This window comes from Chinchilla lanigera, unplaced genomic scaffold, assembly GCF_000276665.1.
Source record: "Chinchilla lanigera isolate Chin_1 unplaced genomic scaffold, ChiLan1.0 scaffold00017, whole genome shotgun sequence".
Taxonomy (NCBI): Eukaryota; Metazoa; Chordata; class Mammalia; order Rodentia; family Chinchillidae; genus Chinchilla; species Chinchilla lanigera.
The window spans coordinates 23,817,617-23,843,297 of NW_004955418.1; the positions used below are offsets into that span (position 1 = coordinate 23,817,617).

At 38.0% G+C, this 25,681-nt stretch overlaps 1 protein-coding gene across 1 annotated transcript in view; it reads right to left on the minus strand.

Moving 5' to 3' along the window:
- Rasa1 (RAS p21 protein activator (GTPase activating protein) 1) overlaps positions 1-25,681 on the minus strand; it is a gene marked incomplete at its 5' end in the record, with an annotated part of 89,960 nt that overhangs the window by 9,877 nt on the left and 54,402 nt on the right. The window contains 12 exon segments of the mRNA XM_005382300.2: positions 1,426-1,512; positions 2,289-2,404; positions 4,102-4,244; positions 5,269-5,428; positions 5,720-5,892; positions 6,964-7,040; positions 7,503-7,660; positions 9,375-9,452; positions 11,359-11,446; positions 20,874-21,030; positions 21,765-21,885; positions 24,581-24,659. Of these exon segments, the coding sequence (XP_005382357.2) occupies positions 1,426-1,512; positions 2,289-2,404; positions 4,102-4,244; positions 5,269-5,428; positions 5,720-5,892; positions 6,964-7,040; positions 7,503-7,660; positions 9,375-9,452; positions 11,359-11,446; positions 20,874-21,030; positions 21,765-21,885; positions 24,581-24,659 (1,437 nt within the window).

The window sequence follows — 25,681 nt, forward strand, 5'->3', positions numbered from 1 at the left end:
CGTGAAAACATTTTGATACTTAACTAGGGTCTGGGAACCTAAAAGCCTCACCTGGCAACACTGACCTAAGGATTTCAGTTCAGTCAACTGCGCGCTGACTTTTGGAGTTCTAGGAGGTAATTTTAAACTCGAAAAGGGTACGTTAAGTATATACACATTTAAAAGCTTACCAGGGACAGAAATCATCTTGGCCGTGAATGCCCCGATTACTGCATCAAACCCTGCTGTATCTGCTTAACAAGTGCTTATGGAAAACTCAGTTTGCAGAACAGCTTTATTTCCATCACACACATAACTGTATTGAAATGGAACGCTTGTAATGCTTCCTTTTACCCATTCACCACTAAAGCCTAGAAATACAGAATCTGTGATATTTAAATGTGTATCATAAGTGACCAAGATAGCTGTTGCCCCCTTTGATGGTCCCAGGGATTAATTCAGGAGTCACTATTGACAGGCAGGTGATCTACCACTGAGCTACACCCCTTGATCCCCAGAGAGTGGTTTTATTTTATTGGCTATGTGGATTCTTGTTTTTGTTCTTGTTTTGATTTTTATTTTTGAGACAGGGTCTCACTTAGTTGCCCAGGCTGACTTTGAACTCTGAATCCTCCTGCCTCAGCCTCTCAAATAGCTTAGACTATAGGCATACAGTTTTATCTACAAAAAAAAGTAGAAGCTCCTTGACAAAATTTGTATCACAGGCAGGATTATGACACTGGTGTCTTCAGTAATTTTTCCTGTTTTGCCTTGAAATCTAACTTGCAGTGTAAACTCCAACCAGTAATTACATAATTAGGAAATGGCCACATTCACTGATGTTTATGTACTAAGCATCCAGTTACCTTGTATTGCTTGTGACATGCTTATTAACAACAGCCTACAGCACAGACACTACGTTAAGTCTTAGAAGGTAGCTTTACTTCTGCCTTGGGTATTAACTTTGTGATAGCCATAGGCTTTTAGGGGGCGGGCGGACTGGGTCTCCTGTGTCGTTCAGGCTGGCCTTGAACTCATGGTGATCTTCCTGCCCCAGCCTCCCAAGTGGTAGGTTACCATCACACCTAGCCCACTTAGGCAAACAATTTACCCTCTCCAGAACTGCTTCTTTATTGGACAAATATGTTAGAATAATGATAATGAAGTCTCCGTATACAAGCTCTTAAATTCTGTGACTTGTCATAGAAGTACCTCCTAATTATTGTACAATAGGCAAACTGAAACAGACCTTCCAACCTAGAAGCTTTGGTAGAAATGAAGCTGCCATCATAGATGTTTCTTACAAACCAATTAATCAGCATCTAAGTGCTTAATTAGTACTCTCCTCTCAGCACCAAATGCCTGTGTCTTTACTCACTGTGTGTATACATATGCATAACCGCTGTGTGCTACGTATGATGTGACAAGTGAACTGATGAGCCTTACCTAACAACTCTTGTTCTCATGGTTTTATTGGTAGGCCACTTATGTTCAACGGATTTCTGTAAACACCCATAAATATACCTCAGTGTCCTGCCAAAATAAAACAATTATTGTAATGAAAAAAAAAAAAAAAACAAGTAAAAAATATTGGTCTTATGGCAGCCAAAAGCTTAAGCTGACCTTCCCCCAGAAAAGTATCTTGTCAAAAGTAATGAGACTTTTGGCAAGGGGTAAGTAAGACAATCCAGTAAGATTACCATCAATTTTAGGCTACTTTTATGTCAATGAAAACTACAAAGCAAGTACTGGAGTGCAGTACTAATATGGTACCAAGTTCGGGGGAGAAGATTTTGATTTAAATTCTACCTGAACAGATAAATTCACTAACACTGGAGGCTTTTAAACAGATACTGAGCGTAATGATACCTGTTACACATTTTGAATTTCTTTTCTCTTTCTTTTTATTTTTGGCACTGCTGGGATTCAACCCAGGTTCTCATCGTGCCAGGCAAGTGCTCTACCACTGAGCCAGATCCCACCTCCGGTACACATTTTGAATGAGAAATTACAGACTAAATAGACAATCTGTCTTGTCTCCCTAGATCTGAGACAACAGGTCTCTGCTGACTCCCCGAGCTACACCTGTTTGAACAAATGGTTTGTTTTATGAATGTAAGTATTTCACTCTGGTTTAATAAAAAGTATTTCATTCTGGTCTCTTTTAACTCTTTTTCTTTAACACAGTTTATTTTTAAAGATCTGAACGATAACTCAGTATAATAATATCAGGCAATAGAAAGCTCTTATATGTGAGAAACTTTTCAAAAAGTAGACAGTTTTTTTCAAATAAAAATTTCACTACTTACGGTGGCAGTATTTCAGAAGCCATGAATATTTTTTCCACAAGCTCTGATAGTATGTTCAATAGGTGTGCTAAATTAGTGTTCACATCTTCATTTTTTTCTAACTTTGATGGACTTAACTGAGAGACAGAACAAATCAATATAAATATACCTTGGCAATGATAAATGCAATTAAAGCAAGGCACACAAACAATTTCCAAGGTTCTCCACTTTCCTGTGATATATGTCTTCTTCTTCGTGTAAGGAACTCTGAAGTACTCTGCCCTACAGACCTCCTAATAGGTTTGCTACCTCCCATCAACAACCCACTGAGGAGCAACTAGTGACTACCCAGTTTTATTGACTTAAAGAGGCAAGAGTGATTAAAAAGCATTTTCTGAGTAAGACTTAATTGTTAGCTAATAATTACCACATACTTTAGATAACATCAAGAACCTTTAAAAAACTTCTAGTAACCCCTCGAATCTAAGAGTTGTAGCTGGGTATTAATGAAAGTGTGAGTTCCCTACGTTCCATCCAAAGCACAGAAATTCCCTACAGACGTGCTGTATCTCCATGTCATCCTTCATGATTAGGTATGGCATTATCCTGGATTTGAAACACTACATCGTTCATTTCTTCTCCAACTTGTAAGTAAAAATTGACAAGGCAGAGCAAAATTAATATTTGGCAGCCTCCAGCAATAAAAATAATTCCTTATTTTATTGATTCTGTATCAAGTTTAAAAATGAAGCCCAGTGTCTTCCTTTGTAATGGCTCTACTATCAAAATCAAATGAGAACAGCCATGTAAGTACCATTGTATTCATGATTTTAATGGTTCATTATGAATTCACCCTGTAGTCTTAATCACTGTAAAAGTCCTTTGCTTTTCTCTTAATTCCATCTTTCCTCCCAAAACCAAGCTCCCAATCTGAAATCCAGATGACTCTTAACTGCTTCAAATTTCCCAACTTTCTGAGTGGGGACATGTTTCCACAAATGCAAAATTACATACCTAACCTCACGTGATGGGCTACAGTCAAAACACAGGAGCTCCAAAAATACAGTATAAAATTATTTTCAGGCTACATGTATAAAGTATGTAGGAGACAAATGAATTGTGTTTACAACTGAATCCCATCCCCAACAGACCTTATAATGTGTATGGAAATACTCCAAAATCTAAGACATTTCTGGTCCCCATCTTTTGGGGTTAAAGGGTACTCAACTTGTACAACCTAAAAGGCCCTGGAAAAGCATGCAATTTATGTTATGTGCACTCTGAAAGTAGCGTATGTGATCATTACTTCAGGAGGACTGTCAAAATACTTTTACGGATTTCTGGTGCAACCTGTGTGTGCTTGCGTGTGGTGCTGGGCACTGAACTCAGGGCCTCATGCATGCCAGGCACGTGCTCCACCACTGAGCTACACCTTTAGCCTTAGTGCACTTAAAAAGTCTGTTATAAAAACCTTTTTATAACTGGTATTACATAAAGTGCAATTACTTCGGTGAATTTTAGAAAGTTAATGTTTGCCTTAGCTTAAAATGTAATTTGCTATAAAGCAGTACTTTTAAAATCTGGTATTTACTAAAATAACTTAAAAATTAAATTTTAAAATCCTAAATTTTTAGCCTGGTGTGGTAGCACACTACTATAATCCCAGCATTCTGGGACGCTGAGACAGAAAGATCTTAAGTTTGAACCCAGCCTGGGCAATTCAGCAAGACCTGTCTCAAATTTAAAAGAAAAAAGGGCTAGAAATGTAGCTCAGTGTCAAGGCCTTAGGTTCAGTCCCTAACCAGACCAGAATAAAAAGCCATTACACTCTTACCTCACAAGACTGCTTGCTTTCCATTATCTTTAAAATGGAGTCCTTCAGGGCGTGGTGGACAAACTGGGTAGCGGTGGCTTTCATGTACTGCTCCATCAGGGTGCTCGCAAGTGTTGTGGCTCGAAACAGGGTGGTGGCTTCATCTGTGCACACAGTTACATTAGAACACACGTGGCCCACGAATGTGATCGAACTGGAAATGAATTTACTTCTCCACACCAACTCAGCCATTGCAGTAAATACATATTTTGCATGCATGACTGAAAATGGATTATGACTTATTTCTAAAGATTTCACAATGTAAAACAATTTTATATATTATTTATATACAATTGTTAAATCATAAACAGAAGGAATGAATAACATGTTTATGTGAAAAATGAAAGCTCAGAATGGTTTATCATTTTCTAAGATCACTTGCCCAGTTCTGCAAGACCCTGCTCTGCTGAACACTAATTTTATGTGTTAAAAAATTTGAGTCCATTTGCAAGTAGAATGTAACATAAAATCCCAGTATAAGTTTATTAGCTAAAACATGGATACTGAGTTTTAATAAAAAAATACAAATATCAGAAGAAAGTCTCAGTGTAAAATATGTATCACCATTTAATCTATTTCTTCACAAATCTATATTTTTATAATTTTTATGATTAGCAAAGAATAGTTTTATACTTTGCAGTTTATTATGGGAGCTCCAGTATTTCGAGGCAAGAACTATTGGTGAGTCAGAGTGCTGGGGGTGGGGGGAATGGATTACTTTGACATATTAGGAAGCTATTAAAAGCACTGTGTCCAATAGCCTACTTATAAAATCCAACTAACACTCCACTTCTTTGCAAGGAATTCATGAGTAAAACAACAAAAGAGTATGGTTATTAAGTAAACCAAACTATTCTCAAGAGTAAAGTACCGTGGGCCACTGGCCTGCAACAGAAAGGATTTTCTATGGCGTCTAACATAGTCTTCCCTGACAGAGACCTGTATTAGAAATGCTCGCCCAATACTAAACAACAAGATCAGAGCTGGCACCCCAACTGTATCTCTTAGTGAAGGAAAAACAGAATAACATACTTTACAATATGATAGTTTTTTAACATTCTTGAAGACAGACACATGAGATAAATCTAATAGCCCAAGTTTTAAAGATAGCACACATCCATACTCTACCTTCCACGCTTATTTCTCTGTCATTTAGTGTACACAGCAACAATGATTCAAGCTTTTCATGAAGAAAAATCCTCAGGAGGATGCTCGCCAGTAGTGTTCGGTCTTGCCCACACACGTGTGATAAAGCATAGACGACGTGAAGCTCCTTCTGCAGGATGAGCTAGAAACAGCATGAAGAGACTGCTGAAAGTACACTGCATGGTGTGTCTCCAGTGAGACGCTGGGAACAGTATTCTTGTGTTTAATGAGAAGTATGTCCACTGAACAGATGTATTAAGAAAGAGTGACTCTGTCACCCACTTATGTCTGATCTCTAGATGAAAATTATACCACGAGGTTCTGAACCTTGGGTTATCAGTGTGCCATGGAGGCATGGAGGTATGAAATTACTGCATTTAACATACTGTATTTTTGTTTATTAATAATGCCACTAAAAATGGAGAATAATTACCTCTTTAAATTCACTGTACTCTTCTTCTGGCATGATTTTTTCCATGGAGTATCGTGCTCGAACGCGCAGGGATCCTGGCTCAATACCTTTTAGTGGTATGTGGGAGCTGAGGAGAAACCATTCATCTGTGGCATGACCTTTCTGTAACCGGCTCAACTGGCAACGCATAAATACTTTGAAAGAAAAAAAAATGATTACATAAACAAGGTAACACTGTCATTAGCCATGCAAGTAAATTTTCCTGAAGTTCAGTCCTCTACAATGTTAAAGCTTTTCACTGAAGCATTTCAAGAACATAACAAGCTCCACATGTGACTGCTTACTTCATGTACTGCCTGTCTACTACGTGCTAGACTCTGTGACGGCCAAGGACCTGGGATACAGAGATGACCAACACATGACGTGCATGGAGGTCAGCCTGGGCAAGAAGGGAGAAATCAGTTATGGTACACTGGGATAAGTAACAGTCAATAATGCTTTGGGAACACAGAGAAATGATCCATAATTCCATCTTAGAAGGTCAAACACCCACTGTAAGCAGATAAACCTTAAAGTGACCCACAAGCTCCAGTAAAAACGTAGAGAGCAAGCAGGCAGTCCAGATGGAAGTACGGCTTTCCCTGTACGTCATTACTAGGATTTTATCATAAAAGTAATGGGCAACCAGTACAAAAAGTGTTTCAGTACAGTAATCACATACATTTCACAGACACCAATTCAGGCTTTGACCTGTTAGTACATATCATTTCCTTCCTTAGGCCTGAATTTTGAAGAAGGTATTAACCTAATACGCCCTGATGTACCCTGCTAAATCCCCCTGCCGTCTGTCCTAGCAGTAGGCTGGGAGAAAGTACACCGATGACAGCCACCACCGGGAGCGTGTGACTGTGCGAACACCGCACTCTCTCTCTTTTTTTCTACAGGACAGCAGGAAGAAGATAAAGTGAAAAGGAGGAAAGGGGGAGCCCTCACCGAAAACTGGCCATTTTCATGCTCTTACTAGCTGGGGAAGAGACTGATAGAGATTTTTATGTTAGTCTTCAGGGCTTCAGTTTACAGTGTGTACAAGTTAGACATCTGGGTCTGTTTCTCCTAGATTAAAAAAGTACAGTAAGGAACTGTCTCAAATTATATTACTTGCATTCCTGTTTTGCTCTATAATTTCCATTTTAAGACATTTCATGAATTCTGAAAACTTATAAAACATTTTTTTTTTTACTTTACAAAGTTTCTTAGCAACTTACAGATATCGGGATCTTTGCTTTTCTTTGTTTTATTACTAAGAGTGATTTCAAATCTATTGATGTCAGGAGGAAGATCACTGAAGAAGGAAAAAAATAATTAACAAAATGTTCTGACTGCTCGATTCCTTCAGTTCTACTGTCAAATAGGCTCCCTTCAAAACTTGAGCATGCTAGATTTCAAACTGGATTCATAACACATTTTATTATCTGGTATACAGCAATTCTGACAAGCAGATCACACATTTTTCCGATCAGTTTTAACCTAGTAAACCACCAATAATTCAGGTTAATCCTGGAAACTCTACTAAAAAAGCATTTTGTATAGTTTTTGACGATAAGTGATGCTAATGTGTATAAATAATTAAGTAAAAAAACAATAGCACAGCACTCAGCTAATGAAGGTGAACAAATACAACACACAAAATTCTCTACTGCTGAAACATCTAAATTGGGCACCCTATTCTGTCAGTGTAAAAACAGAAATGGGGGCGGTGGTAAAGAAAGGCAGTTTGGTTTAAAAAAGGTCATTTAATACTTACTCAAAGACAAACTCTTCTGACCATACTGGATTTTGCCCTTCCCTTGCATGAGTTTTTGCTACTTGGACGCTATTCAAGTAGATATTACAGTATGGATTCGTAAAATGTTTCACTGGGAGTTTGTGAGCTTCTTCAATATGTAAAACAAGGCTGCTGACCTACGGAAAACAACAATTACTACCCCAGAGCTCAAATATTATATACTAGGTTTTAGAGTAACAACTATAAAATACGAAGTCAAAAACAGTGACTTATTTTTCTGGTTCCAGAAAATATTGAGCCTTCATTCATATTTTTCCTTTCATGTGACACAATACAAAATATTCATGTATTTAAAATTCAAACATTTAAAATTTTCCTACTTAAAAATAAATAAAAATGACATTTAATTTTGTGACTATTTGTGCAGTAATAATGAAATAAACATTTTCTACCATAGAACAATGATACTGAGAAGATACAGAAGAGGATTCTTTAGTAATCTAAACAACTGTAACTACCCAAACCAAAATACCAAATGTTACATAATGCTTATCTAAGCCCTTGTTACCACTACAGAAAAAAATTACACAGCTAGACACTGATTCTACCTTCTGATATTATAGAAAAGGATACAAAACCAAGCTTGGTTTTAGTTTTGTGCCAAAACTTAAGACTATCTATCTCCCAAGTAGCAATCCTCTTTGTCCCTTGCTACCCGCTACTAACATGACCTTGGCCTAGTCAGGCTCTAGGCCTTCCCTTTCTCATCCACAGCACACACACACCAAGTACACTGGTGGTTGTCTAAGGCGCAGAAACAATGTATGTACAGAACATAGAGCACCTGACCCAGAAAGGGCTTAGAAAAGATTATCTGTGATTCTACCTACAAAAAATTTCATGGCTCATGTTTCACACAAGATACAACTAACTCACTGTTTTTGCCGAACATCCAATCTGATTTTTCCATAGTTCATAAAAGTTACAATATGTTCTAAAGGCATATGGTGATTATGGGTAAAATTAAATGTCTTCGGGAAAAGGAGCAAGATTCTGAATTACAGGGACTAGTCAGCCAAATATTAACCATTTATCCATTTCAGTGGAACAATGTTACATTCAGTAAGGATACTACAAATTCCCATGACTACAAGTTACTTTATTGTACTGCGCTTCCCTCCAAATCCCAAAAGCGTCATAACGTGCCTAATTTCTTCCAACTATCCAGAGCAGTGACGGCAAACCTTTTAGAGCTTTCAGTGATACAAACAGCCCACTGCAACATACATGCCTTAGGTTCACCACCATGGATCTAGGGTTACCATGGAAAAACAAAAACCCCAGAAGTGGAGCGCATAAAGTTGCTCTTATATACGTGAAAAGAGAAAAGAGAAAGCCTAGCTTAATTTTCCATAAACAAAAACATAAGCAAGATTACGGTTTCAAATTAGATCAGATATTATCTAGGAGTTACACAGCGAGTTTCAAAAATAATTAGTATAGAATGAAAAGCTCAAAACTTTACTGAGACTAGGAGATTATAAAGCAGACCACCTTTTCAATAACTACCTACAGTTCTATTTTAGGGCAAAATAATTTGAAGGAAAAGTGTCCAATAGTATTTTTCTGTTCATTTGGTACTGTTATTTTAAGTGAAATAATCCTTCATTTTTATTCAAAAGTTAGCAATAACATTAAGAAGCAGAGGTAGGTGTACAAAGAACATCCTCTTTCAGAAATGTTTTTCCTGCTACTGAAGTGGAACCAGAGCTTAAAACGCCTGAAAATAACCTCTGAAGAAATGCAGGCCAAAAGACTTCACGTAAAAATAAAAAGAGCAGAATGACAGTGAAAACTGTGCTAATTACAACAAATGTAATCAAGATTTACCTGGCGAAGGCGTTTATTAGATGTCCCTGGACTACTTTTCCGTAAACTGCAAAACGCCTGCAGACCTTTCATCCAATCCTATAAAAAATAACAGGATTTCAAAGAAATAATCTAATTTCTAATCATCGATTTATTTCCTTCAAATTCAATAGTTTTTCCTTCTCTAGACTACTATATTTTAGTCTCAGGTTATACTGAATTTTAAAATGTCCCAAAAAAGTAAAACAATAGCCCAAAACTTAAGAGTTCTATAAAAATGGCTTGATTTTAGAGAGAAAACCTAATCAATGTTAAGTATACTAATGTGTAGCCATTAATTAACTAAAACAATGTAATTTTCATTAAACTGGCTTTCTGAAATACCAACTCCCTGGGGAAAGTCCTGTGTGTAGATGAGCTGTAGCACCTGAGCTCTGGCAGAATCTAAGCGAACAGCCTCGAGAGGAGAGGGCCAGTGGCAAAACTGACTGGTAATGTGATGTCTTAAGACCATCACACAGGCAAAAACATGTCAGAGGATCTAGTATTTCTAAGCCTGGATTTTAAAATCATGTCAGCCTCATATTTAAATTACAGCAGTTATTTTGAATGTTTAAACAAGACATTGCCCAAGAAAAAGGAGAGAACAATTTCGGTTTATTACAATCTAAATGTTCGCTTTGGCTTTCGTATTTCTGGAAAGCTCTGCGCTTCTGCGTACTGAATTACGTCTGCAGTGTGTTGGCTGTTTCTGTGGGCCGGACCTCTGCCACTGTTCAGAGAACATCTTTACAGCAGAGAAGATTAAACCCAAATCAATTCTCAGGGCTTTCAGAAACAGGAAAGCCTCCACAGCCCACCAAAACCAGCGAAAACCAGAACAGGATATGGAAAGAGGATAAATAAATATAATAATGAGACATTTTAAATGAGGCTTACACAAGAATCTGACATGTCATGTAACATTTTTATTCAGAAAGAAAAAAATGATTAACTGGAAGATAGGAGTTTAAATTTCTATTCCTATCTCGATGTCTAGCATTTTAAAAAATAGCTAAGTTACTAAAATGTTCCCATCTCTACCTCTCTCACCTAAAAATTAGGGGTACATACGTACAAAACAAAGTTGTACATGCATTATAATGAATTTTTGAGCTATTTTACAAAAATTTCAAACATGTCATTAAATTGTAAACCATAATCCTCATTCAAGTATTCTAATATTACCACAGTGTGTGAGTCAGAGGCCATGCTAGAAGATTAGTTTTAAGAACATCAGCTTCATAGCCAGGGTTGGCAAATTATGTTCTATTTCCAGCAGCACCACTTTCTCTGACTTCTTTAACTACCTTTAGGTTCCTTCCAAAGAGTTCTAGGAGAAATGTGGTCATGCTTACACAAAATACAACTAAAACACTCCAGAAATATTAAACTTTAAAGAAAAAAATGTATTTAACAGGAGATTTCTGAAAATATTTCTTCATAGAATTACCTAAAATTCTAAGTTACAAGAAAGGCATTGCGAATGGGTCAATGTACAGCCCTCAGGTGGACACATGCACGCTTAGAGAACATATAGTGAACAACAGGAAGTATTTTTTGTCTTGATGCTGGCACTTTTATTTTTTAGATATGGCTCAACTAGTGAAAAATAACAATGCTTGTTAGCAAAACTAACTGGCTTACCTTTGGATTGTACTGAGAGTACCTACAACCTTTCTGGAGGGAGGCTTTTAACTGAACATTCTCAGCTGGACTCAGCATCACAAAATATTTAAAGGTCAATTTTAAATGAAGTTTTCATCCCCACTAACCCTTCACTGCATTTGCTTCTGCATTTCTTTCAAAAAAGACTTTGTGCATGAAACTTCTCACTGCTTAAAATGAAAAACTGCTGAGATTTCAAGCATCAAGTAATCACGTTATCTTCAACGGAATAGCATTCTGCTTTAACTGTAAGAAAACATGGGCTAGCAGGGTTACAGTGAGGAGACAGTGCCCTCACCTCCGCTTGCTCCGGAGTCTCTCCTGCGAAGTAGAAGATGTAGTGCTCTTCACTGAAGTGCTGCACGACTATCTGAAAACAGTTTGGCCTTTAAGATACAAGCAAACAACTATAGTAAGAAAGTTTACAGTGACTACTAAAATATTTAAACCAACTTTTAAAAAACACACTATTATAATTATATAGTTTATATAAAATTGTCATAACTCTTAAAGAAATAACTGCATTGAACCAGGTCAGTACTTAAAAGGAAAATCAGTCTTTCAGAGTAAAAAGTGCTATGTCATTTTAAAAGACATTAGAAATAGTAAAGGTTTAAAGAAAGCAAAATTGTACTAGAACTGCACATAATTAATTTGAAAACTTTTTAAATGTTTTTGAAAAAAAGACTAGAAATATTCCTACACTAAAAATGTCCTTAGTGATTAACAGGTTGTGAGTGATTTTAATTGTTACAGTCTATATTTTAGGTTTTCTTTAACAGACCATTTTTCCTTACGCATTAAGATGAAAACATCATCTCATACTGCTTGTTCTGATGTTTAAATAACCTGATAACAATGATTAGATCTCATGTCTTCTTTAGTATGCTCTACATCATTTGACATATATGTACAGTTCCTAAATTATATCAGTAAATTCCTAATTTATGTCTTCTTTTGGATATGTGCTATCTAACTAAACTGAAAATGTTTGTGACATGTATAGTGAGGGCCTACACGTTTTTAGAACTCAATACATGTTATTTCTATTTGCTGCTTTAAACAAAGATTTTTTTTTTATGTGTTAGTGTGAAGAAGCCACAGCAAAATGGAGAATATGTTTCATGTTTATGAAAGATAAAAACCATCTTTTCATGTTTTGAGAATGCCATAAAAACAATGCAAAGTATAACTGGACACTTCTGATTCTGAAAGTGGCCTGTATGTTCCATCTGGATAAAATATAAGAAAACAAAACAAACAAAATTATTTATATATTTAAGAAAATAGGCAACTATAATTCTGCCAGAAAAGTCTATTTTAAAAAAAAACTCAAATTAGAAATAAATTGGAAAATGTAAATAAACATTAAGTCTTGATAAATGGATTTAACCACAGAAGCACAGATTAGTGAACTGCAAGATCAGAGAAAATTATGTAGTCTGAAACAGAGAGAGGAAGAAAAGATGGAAAACTATGTATTAAACACAAATGATATAGAGCAAAGACACGTGTTTAACAGGAACGCTGGAAGAAAAGAGAATGCAGCAGAAGAAATGTTTAAAGAGATACTAACAAAGACTAAAACTGACAAAAGATACTCAGTCTCAGATTGAAGAAGCTCTTCAAAATTACAATAAATAATTTAAAATAAACTTCTGGTAGGCATATTTTGGCTTTGCTGCTTACACAAAGAGCAAAATGAATCCAGAAAAAGATAGGATATACTTAAGAGAAAAGAAAAAGAAAAAAGCAACAATTTGCATAACAATGAAAATGCTGGAAAGCAGAAAACCATCTTTAAAAAATATATAACTTGCAGTCTGAAACTTAATATCCACAAAAATGTCCTTCGCAAATGTAGATAAAACAATAAATACTGCCACAATGAAAGATCCATCCTAGAAGATAAAAGAATTCCCACATATTCACTAGAATAACTACCACTGAAATACCTTTCAATTTGTGCTTCTCAAATGGTTAATACTTAAAATAAAGCAGTATTAACAGTCTGAAGTTTAAGAGGAAGAAAGGAGAGATTTTCTTTCTAAATAATCCTGAGAGTAATCTCGGAAAACCACACAGCTTGCAACTAGAACCACACAAGAGAACAACCATACAAGCTGTGCTGTCCACATCCGTATCCCGAGGGCTCAGCAAGCACATGGCTACCTACCTTCAAAAGCAGAGTTCATTTCAAAGCGAGGTCATTGTGTACACAAAGCATACAATGTTCAAAGCCTGCTACATATTTTGTAATGAAACAAATTGATGTTAACCTATTTTTCCTTTGTAGAGATGTCTTCTCATTTCCTTGACATACACTGCTGAGGCTGTCTTTTCTGGTATTCTGTTTTCTCAGTGCTTCTCTTACTAGTTAGGTATACACAAAAATAACTGATCCTAAACTGACAAACTTTGTAGGGAAATTTTTTTTTTTTTAAATGAGATGTGGGCTTGGTTCTCATGGACATAGGTTTTTCACATCAGGTTAGACATAATTTAATTAAATGTAATTCGTAACTGTTAACCTTGATATGACTGTTAATGATATGAAGTTGTTTACTGAATTAAGGAACCCCCAGCAGGTTAGTAAGTGCTCTCCTGAGTGTGTCTGGGTGGGCATGGAAGTGGACATTCTACTACATGGAGGTGGCACTGGATACTATACATACTTCTTGGTCCCTTCCTCTACAGACTGCTCCCTGCTCTGCTCTTCTCTTCTGTTGCCATGAAGTAAGCAGCTCTGCTCTGCCACACACCTTCCCAATATGAAGATTTCTACCTTGAAGGCTGCTAAGCATGCACTGATCTCCTGAAACTTCAAGATGAATAAAACCTTTTCATCTTTAAGTTGTGGCTATCAGGTATTGTCACAGCAATGGCAGAAAATTGGTACCAGGAGTGAGGTTTTTGCTGTGACTTTACCTGATCATGTAGTTTAGAAGTAATTTATGAAAACAGCTTGGAAAGGTTTGGACAAGGGGCTAGACAAGCCTGAGAATGGTGTGAACAGAGAGCTTGACAGGTGATTCTGAGCAGAGCTCAGAAGATTGAGATGTTGATAGGAATGCAGACAGTAAAGGCCAGATTCTGGAGGTTTCGGCTGGGAATAAGGACTCTATCAGCATATGAACTACAGGCCAATGTGTTACCCTTCGGCAGAAAGTATGTCTACATTTTGCTCATGCCCTAAGATTCTGGAGGAAACTTGAATTAAGGGTGGTGGATTAGAGAGTCTAGAAGAGGAAATTTCAAGGCAGCCAATATTCAGGCATGGCTACTGCTGGCTGCTTTTAGTCTGATTTATAATGAGAATCAGGGGCAAAAAACTGAGGAGAAAAAACTGAAAGACTTAAATTCTGGCCTGGAAGGAACCACGTGTAAAGTTGGAATCAAAGGAAGCTTGGCTGCTAGAGATCATTAGCACCAATAAAAAAAAAAGAAAAAAAGCAAGTACTTGAACATGGAAAAGAAGATGACTTACAGGCCTCTTCAGACTTAACAGAGTCCCACCCAACAGAGGTTCAGGGCTGCAAAGCTGTAACCCCTTCATTTGAGGAAACACTCTGGAATGCCTGCTCAGTAAGAGCCTCCTAGGGAAGTGGTTCCCCAAAATTCACTTTACTGGCCTCAACCATTCAGGCAGCGAGCTGCTGCAGTCATGATCCAAGAGACTCTCAACTACAAGAGCTGGCCACCAACTGTAGCATCACCACGTGATGCTGATTTTACCTGCATGCAGAATATAAGAGTTGTGGGATCAGGAAGACATCCATCCAGATTTCAAAGAAGGTCTAGGAGGTCAGGCAAAAAGTCCCTGAGAGGGCAGTGTGTGAAATTGTGGAAAGAAGCCAGAGGTGTAGTGGTGGCCTCAGAAGTTGAAGATACTAGGAAATTAAAATGTCTGCAGAGCAAAGGTGCAGGCTGTGAGAGAAGACAGCTGGAGGCAGGCTGAATGGGCTCAGATCTTATTCTAATGTGCCTTAGATGACAGATATGGAATCTCAGAGGAGTGTTTGATCTGCTGGTCTTGGTTTGGCCTGACCCCCTTTTTTTTTTTTCCAGTACCAGGAATTGAACTCACGACCTTGAGCTTGCCAGGCAGGTGCTGTGCTGCTGAGCTAAATCCCCAGCCCCTTTTAATCCCTTTATTCCTCACTTTCACAATGGGAATGCTTACCATATCTCATTATGTCCTGAGACGACATAACATTATTTTTATATAGTTTTACAATTTCCCTTGAGTCTCAGAAAAAAAGAGACATCTGAAAAAGACTATTGAGATTTTGGACTGGGATCATGTTTTTGGTTGTACATGAGACAGCTGTATGATACTAGGTAGAATTATGAAGTGGCTGTTGTCTTTATTTGGGAATTAAGTCCGGTTTAAGGAGATGTGTCTAGGTATGAAGTCAACAGGAGGTGGACTATGACCATTACTTCTGATGTACTGACTTCAAAGGATTACCAAACACCTAGCAGAGTAGTAAATCTGGCTCCTGGATGTATCTGGGCAAGTCATGGAGGTGTAGCCTTTCTGTTCATGGTCCCAGGTCTCTTCCTCCCTGGCACTCTTCCTCTGTTCTACTTTCTAGCCACCAAAAGCTAAGCAGTTTTGCTCCACATATTTCTGCCTTGGACTCTGCCAGTCATGTACTGAAATAGCCTAAACCGAGCTAATTTATATTTTTCATCCTTTAAATTGTGGGTGTGGCAGGTATTCTGTCTCAGCAACAGAAAAGCTGACAAGTTCAACAAACTACGATGTTTTACCATATTTTCAAATTCTTTAGTCACCTTCAATAAGAAACTGAATAGGAATCAAGTAATGACTTTATTGCAAATGGTATATATTTACTGCTTTTCTTACACCTGAGCAACACCATTATCGATACTAGCCAGTAAAATAATTTAGTCTCTTTTAACGTACTTCAAAGAACTGATCCACCTTTAACTCTAACAGAAATGAAAAAAATTTTTACCTTTTCTAGTAATATGGACTTTTCTATTGATAGTACAGGCTGATTTTCAATCTAAACCTATCTGTTCATGTAAGATACGTCAAATAATACTAAAGGATTTCCTTAAACTTGCAGATGTTTCTTTATCAGTGTTAATACTCCTCTAAGAATCATAGTGTTCAAACGCAGAGATATGACTAGTGAATCACTTTTAACCTCACGTTTTTTAAGACTGAATTTCGGCTTTGAATCAACTGTCAAAAGACATTTTTTTGTGCTATACTTGTAATTTCTTGAGGACGTTCACTCTTTAATAAATCTACAAAGTAAGACTCATATACAATAAAGACGTCTTTTCCTGCAAATCAAACTTTTAACACAGCTCTTGGGGCTGGGGATATAGCTCAGCGGCACAAGTGCCTGCCTGGCAAACCAAGGTCCTGAGTTTGATTCCCGGTACCAGAAAAAAAAAAAAAAAAAAAAACCAGCTCTTTTGGACAGCTAATACACTTCAGTATCAAACAATAGGTATTCTGATTGCACGTCTTCATATAAAACTGAAAAACACATGCAGCTGACTAACTTAAGATTTTATTAGCTTCTATCCTAACATTTTTTAATATGGAATTCAATTGTACACACAAACATATAAATAAGGCTACCTCCAAACTGCTATTTTCCAGAAGGAATCCTTGATGAAAACCTTCACACAATCCTATCCTGAAGCTTCCTCATCAGTCATCAGATCAAATGACATTTCCATAGGTCGTAGTTTTAAAGTCTTCATTTACTGTGTGGAATACTTTATCCTTAACAGTTTTGGAACTTCTCTGAATGCCAGCAATTTTTTTCCACGCATTACAGTAATCATTATATATAGTATATGTATTTATATCATATAATGTAGTATATATCATACAGTATATCATTCTGCAGTGACAGTCTTTGGAGATTTTAAAACCTACCATTTGATTCACAAATGTATTTACAGATAACCCTATCTTAGTATTATCTACTACTATTTCAAAGTGGTGTCTCTTTTCTTACTTTTATTCTTGGCCATAAACAGAATTGGCAGTTTCCATGCAGACTGGTAAAACAAGTAATTCTCCAACTCTGTGTGAAGCATTTCTGCTTCAGCTTTAACTATTAATTTCATGATCTCAAAACAAGCTTTCCAAGTTTAACATGATACTGTAGGAACATATCTATGAGAAGAGAGGAAGGGGTGGGAGAGAAGAAACTTTCTCATTTCGAGTTTACAGTTCAATTTTTCTCCTAAGTAGTGACACAGTGCCAGCCTAGTGTACTTGGCACCACTGACTTATTCAGGGACTTACGCAAGGAAAATACTTAGGGTGAAGAAGACAATATTCCCTGGGCTTTAGCAAGCTAAGTTTAATATAATTTTTACTTAGTAGCCTAATACATGGGTTGAATTTTTTAAATTAAGCATAATTATTTTTATCTTGTGAATATAATGACTTCACAGGATTAATCACCAAACTGCCCTTTATTCTGGTTTCATAAATAAAACCAATTATAAAAAACAACAAAGAAAAAAATGTAAGTTCAAGAGTTCACATCTATTTTACAATAACAATAAAATAATTTTAACTTGAATTAATAGGGAATATAAAAAAATACACTGAGTTTGTGAATCAATGCAAACAGTAACATCACTGGTGACTGACTGAAAAAAAGAGTCTAGATTAAGTAATATTCAGAATAACCAGGTAATTTAAAAAGAAATACTGAAGTACAGCCACCATTAAAGAGCTTACTGTCTGCAAGGTTATCTGCCGATTCTTTTGCTTCAATAAAATAACAGAGTAGATTCTAGAGGTGGCCACATAACTTCAACTGTTACAGTGTTTGACATGTAAAAAGTTTGGTTTAGCATTTTTCTCATAACACTAAACAATTAGCTGTATCTCATAGATTCTAACAATGATCCTATAGCATGGTGGCTGAGAAGCTCTGCTTATCTATCCAAATGAATTCATAGATGTCCTCTTGGAGTGTGCTCAAGAACCACCTATATCATATTACATTGGTCCTCCATGCTCATGGTTTCCACGCTCACAGATTGAAGCAAATACACACGTAAAACAATTTTTTAAAATGCATCTGTACTGAACAAATGCACAGCACTGATGTTGTCCTAGGAGTTGTAAGTACTCTAGTGATGATTAAAGCACATAAGATGGTGACAGCATCTGCATACTGTCCTCATAATCTGGGTTTGTTCATGCTTTTCCTTCCAGAAATTCTAGGCAAGCTCTTTCTCTGACACTGTGGTTACCGCCACTATTTCAGCACTATGGTACCCCAAGCCTGAGTTTATTACCCATCCATAGCCAGTGCATTGCTCTGGATAGATAAAAACATAAATTACCCCTACTGTGCCAATAAGCCTCTAGCTGGGGCAAGAATGGGGTCCAGATACTGACCCAGCCACTGGGCTACGGTTAAGTACCACAGAATTCCGCCCAGCAGCGGAGCACACCGCACAGCTCTACCTGGAGGCTCCAAAGTGACCGCTTGCACTTAGCTACCCCTTCACCTGTGCACCAGCCCTCTCCCTGGCCTCCTGTCCGGGGTTAGGAGAAGCACTGCTTGGCAGCCCTGTGGCCGCCGTGGCTGTTGCAAGGCTGGGTCACCCAGAGCCCTACAACCCTACAGCCCATCAAGACTAGTGCAGCGGAGCAGCAGGATCGTACCTCACACTGCCACACCTTGCCTGACAATACTGGTACATTCATGGGCTAAGACCACCGCAGCCAGCCCGAGGTGACGAATGCCAGAATGCAAGTCTATCGCTGTCCACGTCACGCTAAAACAGCTCCAGAGACTCCACTCAGCGGTCATGGCCCAGGCTGAAGGGCAGCTGGCTTCTACCTGGTCTTGGATTTCAGTGGCAGGCCCAACCCAACACTGAATTCCAAGGGAGGGAAAGTCCTTCATTACCTTTTGTCCTGGTCCTGTTACAGTTTCTATCTAGCTGCCCTATCCTCAAGGCCTCATGTGCTCATAAATGGGGTTTTAGGGAAGTGGCTAGATCGTGCGCTTGTGACAGTCATCAGTGGATTAGTCTAATGATGAGTCTATAACTCCATGTGATAATGGAGGTGGCACCTGGGTGAAGGGGTGGGTCACTGGGCCGAGGACTAGAAAGGCCTGTATTTCCCTTCACCGCTCCTTCCTTCACTCTCTCTGCTTCTTGTCTACCGTGCCATGGGCAGCTTTGCCCTAACACGTGTGCTGCAGACACCATACCAAGCAAAGAAGGAGACCTCTCAAATCTGTGCCAAAATAAACTTCTCTTCCTTTTAGTTGCAGGTATTGGGTATTTTGTCCTCAAGACCAGGAAAGTAACCGAAACAAACTGCCAGCAGTTGAAGTCTTTCTCTAAGCTGTGCTCCCCAGTGTTGAGGTGGGGATGGTGGAGGCATTCCTCCATCACTAAAGGCTGCTGCTGAGCCTGGGGGCACCTAGACAGCCTCACCGACTACTGCTATCCTGGGTATGGACCCCAGGGCCAGACCGTAGCTGGTGAGGAATCAGGCAGAAATGTGAGTCCGTCATGCTGAGGTTCCAGCTCTCCATCTGCAGGCAGTGGCCTAGGAGCAGGGGCCAATGAGGATCTTCTAGGTACTGAATTTCACTGTGATACACCTGGTACTGGGTTTCAAGTAACTCCTACACTGAACTCCTCCTCCCTCCCTCACACAGGAGGCCATTCTTTCCAAACTGCCCCTTTTTGCATTTGAGAGAGGAGTGACAAAAGCAACCCTTTCTGCATCCTTCAAAGTATCTTCCCTTCTCAGGCTGAAACCAGGTCAAGTGGTCTCTCATTCAGCTCTTGTGAAGGTACTTGGGTCAATGAACAGTTGTTCAGGGTAACAGTTTTGGGAGGATGTAATAACTGCCACCATGCTCCATCCGAGTCACTCCTATTGTTACGATAGGGAAAAAAAATCTTAAATTCTATCTTACCCAAACTTTTTGTGTTTATTATGGAATATCAGGGAGAATTCAGAAAAAGGGGAGGAGGTATCACGGTCAAATGAATTTATAAACACACCAACAGGTAATACAATTGCTGAGTACTTCTGAGAAGACTCTAGACAACTGATAATTCTAATGTTAAAGGCCACTGTTTTGGGGGGCTGGGGATTTAGCTCAGCGGCACAGCGCCTGTATGGCAAGCACAAGGTCATGAGTTCGGTTCCCGGTACCAGAAAAAAACCAAAAATAACAAAAAACAAGGAAAAAAAAAAAAAAAGGCCACTGTTTTTAAACAATATCCAGGTATAATTAAAAGCTGGAATTATCTCATAATGCTTAAGATTTGCCTTATAAATTTATTTTTTAAAACCTTAATTAACATCCGTGTAAGAAAAATATTTTCTACTGAAACAATTTTTGTATTAGAATTGCCTTGTAATGTTGAGTTCCTTAGGAACCTATCTACAAAGTTCACAGCTGAACTGAGTGTATCTCATACTATCGATGCATGTATTTAACAGGCAGGGTGAAAAAATCAGGAAAAGGGTGAATTCAGTCACTCAAAGTACTATCAGTGGTGACAAAGAGAACGCATGCTATATACAGACCAAGATGAAGTCCTGCTACAAGAAGTGTCATTCCAAAGATTTCTATTTAATACAGTGGAGTGGAATTGCATACATAGGTTAGCCTAAAGCAAGGAAAACAAAAATTATGCTGACATTTTTAGATTCCATGCTATAAAAATTGATTGTGTTGTGCTTTAAAATAATCTGAATACACCCTCTATTTTACTATTTAAAAATTCTAAAAGAAAAACAGAAAACCAGCTTCTTACCTTCCAAAAAGACTATCGTGAACAACATAGACAGAACATACACTGAGATCTATTAATCCTTTTGGTTTTGTAGCCCGTTTTTCACTTTCAAAATAAATAAGTTGGGCATCACTGCCCTCTAAGATAAAATACAAATTCTTCCACCGTTTTCCTTTGCCTGTTAAAAAATAAAAATTATTTTTTCTTAGCCAAACAATGAACTCTGAACTCATATATATACATATTAGAATGAAAAGAATTGCTAAAAATAAAAATTAGACATATCATAACTTTTATTATGAAATTTATCTTTATAATAAGAAAATGCCAGTGACTCCTATAGAAAAAAAATGCCTTTTGCAATATTACCTGTTTTAATGAATCACAGAGTAAATAAGAAGATAATTTTCTTCAGATATTCCATTACGATGAAATGTCAAAATTCTTGGAGTAATTCTTTTCCAGTTTTAAGGAAAAAAATCCACAAACGCCACTAAGGTCTTCCCCCATTCCCTTAACATATCTTACTGTCAGACTGAGGTAAATATGTCAAATAAAAGCACCAATACCATCAGGTATCAATACCATCAACTCAAGTGCCACCAAGTTTCTTAAAAAGTTTTTAAAAAGAAACATGGGGAGAGGATGCAAAGAGTCAAATGCCTTTTCCTGTCCTGGGGAGAAGGGGGCCTTGGCAGTGTATAAACTTGTTTTCTAAATCCTTGGTGGAAATGTGGACTTAATGTAACAACTCTAAATTCTGAAGGAGGCTTAGAAACTATAAACAAGTGTAAATTACCAGAAATTCATTAAATACATTAGTGGTAAGTTTTCTTCTTGACAGTTACAATGCCTCTATCAAATGGGTTAACAGGAAAATAATAAAGCCCTTAATCTTAAAATTTCTCTTACCCTTCTTTAGAAGATAGCCTTTCTTAACAATATTTTTATAAAAGGCATCCTTTGTTTTACGACGAATTGTATTGTAGATTTCCTTGCCATCCACTGTATCATTGAGGACTTGTTCTTGATCCTAAATTTTTTTGAAATATAAAATTTCAGGAATGATGAAAATGAAGCAAAAACACACAAATCTAAATGTATATAACAGATAAATTAAGAGAGCTTTTGCTTCCCAAAGAAAATCTCAGAAACGTTTCCTTATCACATCCCAAGAATACAGGTAAGGAGAGTAGAGACAGGCTTAGAGACTAATCATGCACTACTGTATGGTCTTGTGCATCTCTGTAAGGATTCTGATCTTAACTTTAAATGAAATGCACAACATCCAACTCATTTAAAATGGATCCCTCTGACTGCAGGACGCTGTTAAGACAAAGGTAGACACAGTGGGATGCAATCAGTTTTGGGTGGTGGTTATATTCTAGATATATTCTCATGGCAGAATTAGCAAGAATTATCAACAGGGTGGATATAAAGCATAAGAAAGAAGAAAGAAAGGGAAAGGAAGAAAAGGGGGAGGTGAAGGGAAGTCGAAGATAACTTAATGCCTTAACCTCTCTGTATACAAAACAGTGCCTAAGATACAGTACTCGGAATATTAGGTGTATTTATTGGAGTGTGCTGTCTCAAAAGGTTGTTTTTCCTCTTGTTCCTATCTCAAGAAATGTTCCTTCTAAGACTCTGGCTTTTCTGCCCCAGCATCTTAACTGGAGTCTGGCTACACAGGGCCACAGTAGGGTGGATGAACTGAGTATGGAAGTTTACTGTTTTGTTCATTAGTAAAATGATGTTAGCAGCCTTATGTTCTCTAATAGAATCCTGCTGAAAGGACACTTGGTGTTCTGATTCCCCGAACTTCTGCTGTGATCTGCTTTCACTGAGAAGCAATACAATAGACCACAAATGACACTGAGTAGCTCTCGTGTTCCAATCAAATTCCTTTCTAATAAGCATTATTTCTGAGGCTCTTCATAAGGTCTGTTCAGTTATGAAACAATAACCAAGAAGAGTGAGGCACTGTGAATGTTTGAAGTCTTTTTTTGACACAGGGGATCAGACTGATCATGCTGTCCAGCTCAGTCTTGAAATAATGAGCTCAAGTGATCCTCCTATTTGAGCCACTCAAGGTAGCTGGGACTACAAGAGTGAGCCACCATGCCTGGCAATATATCAAGTAATTCTTAAAGCAGCGTAGTAACTTAATGTATAAAGTTTGCTAGGGTCAGGCAAGTAGCTCAGTGGTGCAGCACCTGCCTGGCAAGCACAAGGCCCTAAGTTCGATTCCTAATACCAAAAAACAAAAAAAAAAAGAATGAATAAATAAATAAATGTTTGCTAGACGTTACATACTACTTAATTTTCTAATTATAAAAACCTGTATTTGAAAAGCATAAAACAAATTCAGGATGAAAAAATTGTTTGTGGACAAATAAAACATGGATTTAAAAACAAATCAAAACTCACTAAGTCGGCCAATAGAAGTGGATGAGAATGAAGGACCTAACAGTGGAACTGCGGGCAGGGTCTGTGACCCCTACTAAAACACTGCTCATTTCTAGCAGGCACATTCCTGGGCAGAGCGCTGGCCCAGTGAGTAAAGACTTCAATCTCAGTTCCCCAGGAGGGGGAGTCAAACTTCAGACTGACTTCACTTAGCAGTGCTTAGGGACAGACCGACATGGCCAGAGGAAGAGGACACAGAAATGTGAACCCCTCATGACAGTGTGGCGGGATGAGTGCTTTCTGCTGGAGAACGGGCAGTCACCCCTCAGTTGGTATTCACTGAGTAATGTCTCCAAGGATGCTGGTGGCATGGGGGAAACAATTCAATGGGGATTGAATCCCCACCATCACAGACCTTACAGCAAAGTGTGAGGAAACGAGGAAGGTACATTAAAATGTGACAAGATTATGATTGTTGGATTTGTATTTAGCTTCAGAATAACCATTTCTCACACAGGAACTACAACAATAAATCACAGATTAAAATCATCTGAAATCTGCTAGCTTATTAGCAGGAGAAAAAGTGGAAAAACTCCAGACGTTATAAATCGCTGGACAATACCAGCTCTGTGCCCAAAGTCCTTCTCCCTCTGATTTCCCTGGCATGTTAACACCTCCGCTTCCACATAGGAAACTCTTTAATCCCTCCTTTGAAGAACATTTCCCCACCCCATCACATGTCAGAAGTAATGCACTCATCGCCCCGCGCACTCAGCAGCCAGTATTTTAAAGCCCACTCGCTCCCGCTGTTTGGGACGGCACTCACTCCCACCTTCTCTAAGACCTGTACCTCAGGTCCCGCCACCACCCATCCACACCGCTTCTCTCCTCACCATGGCTTTCACTCGCACACAAAGACACGCTCAAATCCTCTCGCCATACAACTACAGGCAAATAATGAAAGAAATTCACAACCCTCTTGGTCCCAGCCCTGTTCGGTCAGTCCCCCTTCTCCCGCGCGCGCAGCAGCTCTTCCGGATGAGCCTGACTGCTGTTTACCCACACCGTCGCCACTTCTGCCGCCAGCAGCTCGCTCCCAGACCTGGTCAGTACCCCACCCCTGCGGCTACTCTCAAGAACCAGCACGGATAAAACACTCAGAAAGTCTCTTAAAATTGCTTTCCTGAAAGAATCTAAGTAACCCACAGTTTTGAATTTTACCTAAAATTCAGTTTTAATTGCATGAGTATCTCTAAACATATTACGTAAATGAACTTTAAAACAAAATTCTGGTTATTGCAAAAAAGAGAAATGACACTGACCTGCATTGGTACAGGTTCCTTAAGATAATACCCTTCAACAATCTGTTCTTTTCGATAGTGATCTATGATGTCCCCAATACTGTTAAAATAAAAATAACTAACAATGACATAATTTATCTCACAAAAAATTGTAAACCTTTTAAAATACAAGTAAAGCCTATTACCAAGGATCATCCATTTACAGGTTCTTTTTCAAAGCATATAATCTGAATATGTTAATAGAATAAATAACCTTAACAGTAACATATTTTGGGAAAAGAACATTCCCAATACAGGTTTATATGTCAGAAGACACGAGTTAAAGATTGTGATTTGCATAGGCAGCCCAATCAACAGTACTAGACTCAGTCACCACATGTGAGGAAGTGACTACAAGTCCTGAAACATTTTCACTGTTTTTTGAGAGGAGGTGAGACAGGTGTGTAGTCCAGGCTGGCCTCAAACTCACAGAGATCCTCCTGTCTCAGCCTCCCAATGGCTGGGATTACAGGCGTGTGTCACAACTCTGCAATTTTTGTTCCGGTTTATACAACAGTAGAATACTTGTGAGAATGCAGAAATGAGTAGCAGGTGAAAGAAGCCAAAAAACTCCAAAAACCAAGGAGCTGTTTTCACCTATGTCATTCTTAGTGCAGGAAAGGGTTACTGATGATTTGGATAGAAAGTACTATCAATTATTCTAAATACTGGGGAATTCTACAAATAAAAATGATATGTTACTTTAACACCAATTTTAGCATGCCATAATGAGTTTAATACCTAGAATTATGTTTCTTGTTTATCAGTATGTCACTTTATGGACTTGAATACTGTATTCCTGGGATTTTAAATCTTCCTGGAGGGATGGTATATTCAGACACCTAGGAACTATTTCTCCACAGATCTGGTTTAACCTAGCTCTTGATGTTTTTTTAGTAGCTCTTCCTATTAATATAATAACTGGAATATGTATATGTGCATATTATAGCTCCACATATATTGCCTATACTACAAAATTAATTTAAACCAAGTATGTTAAAAAGCAAAACAAAAAACTTGAAAAGATAATATAGTTGTACTACTGTCTTCTATTGCTCTACAGAAAGGAACAGTTAATGATTA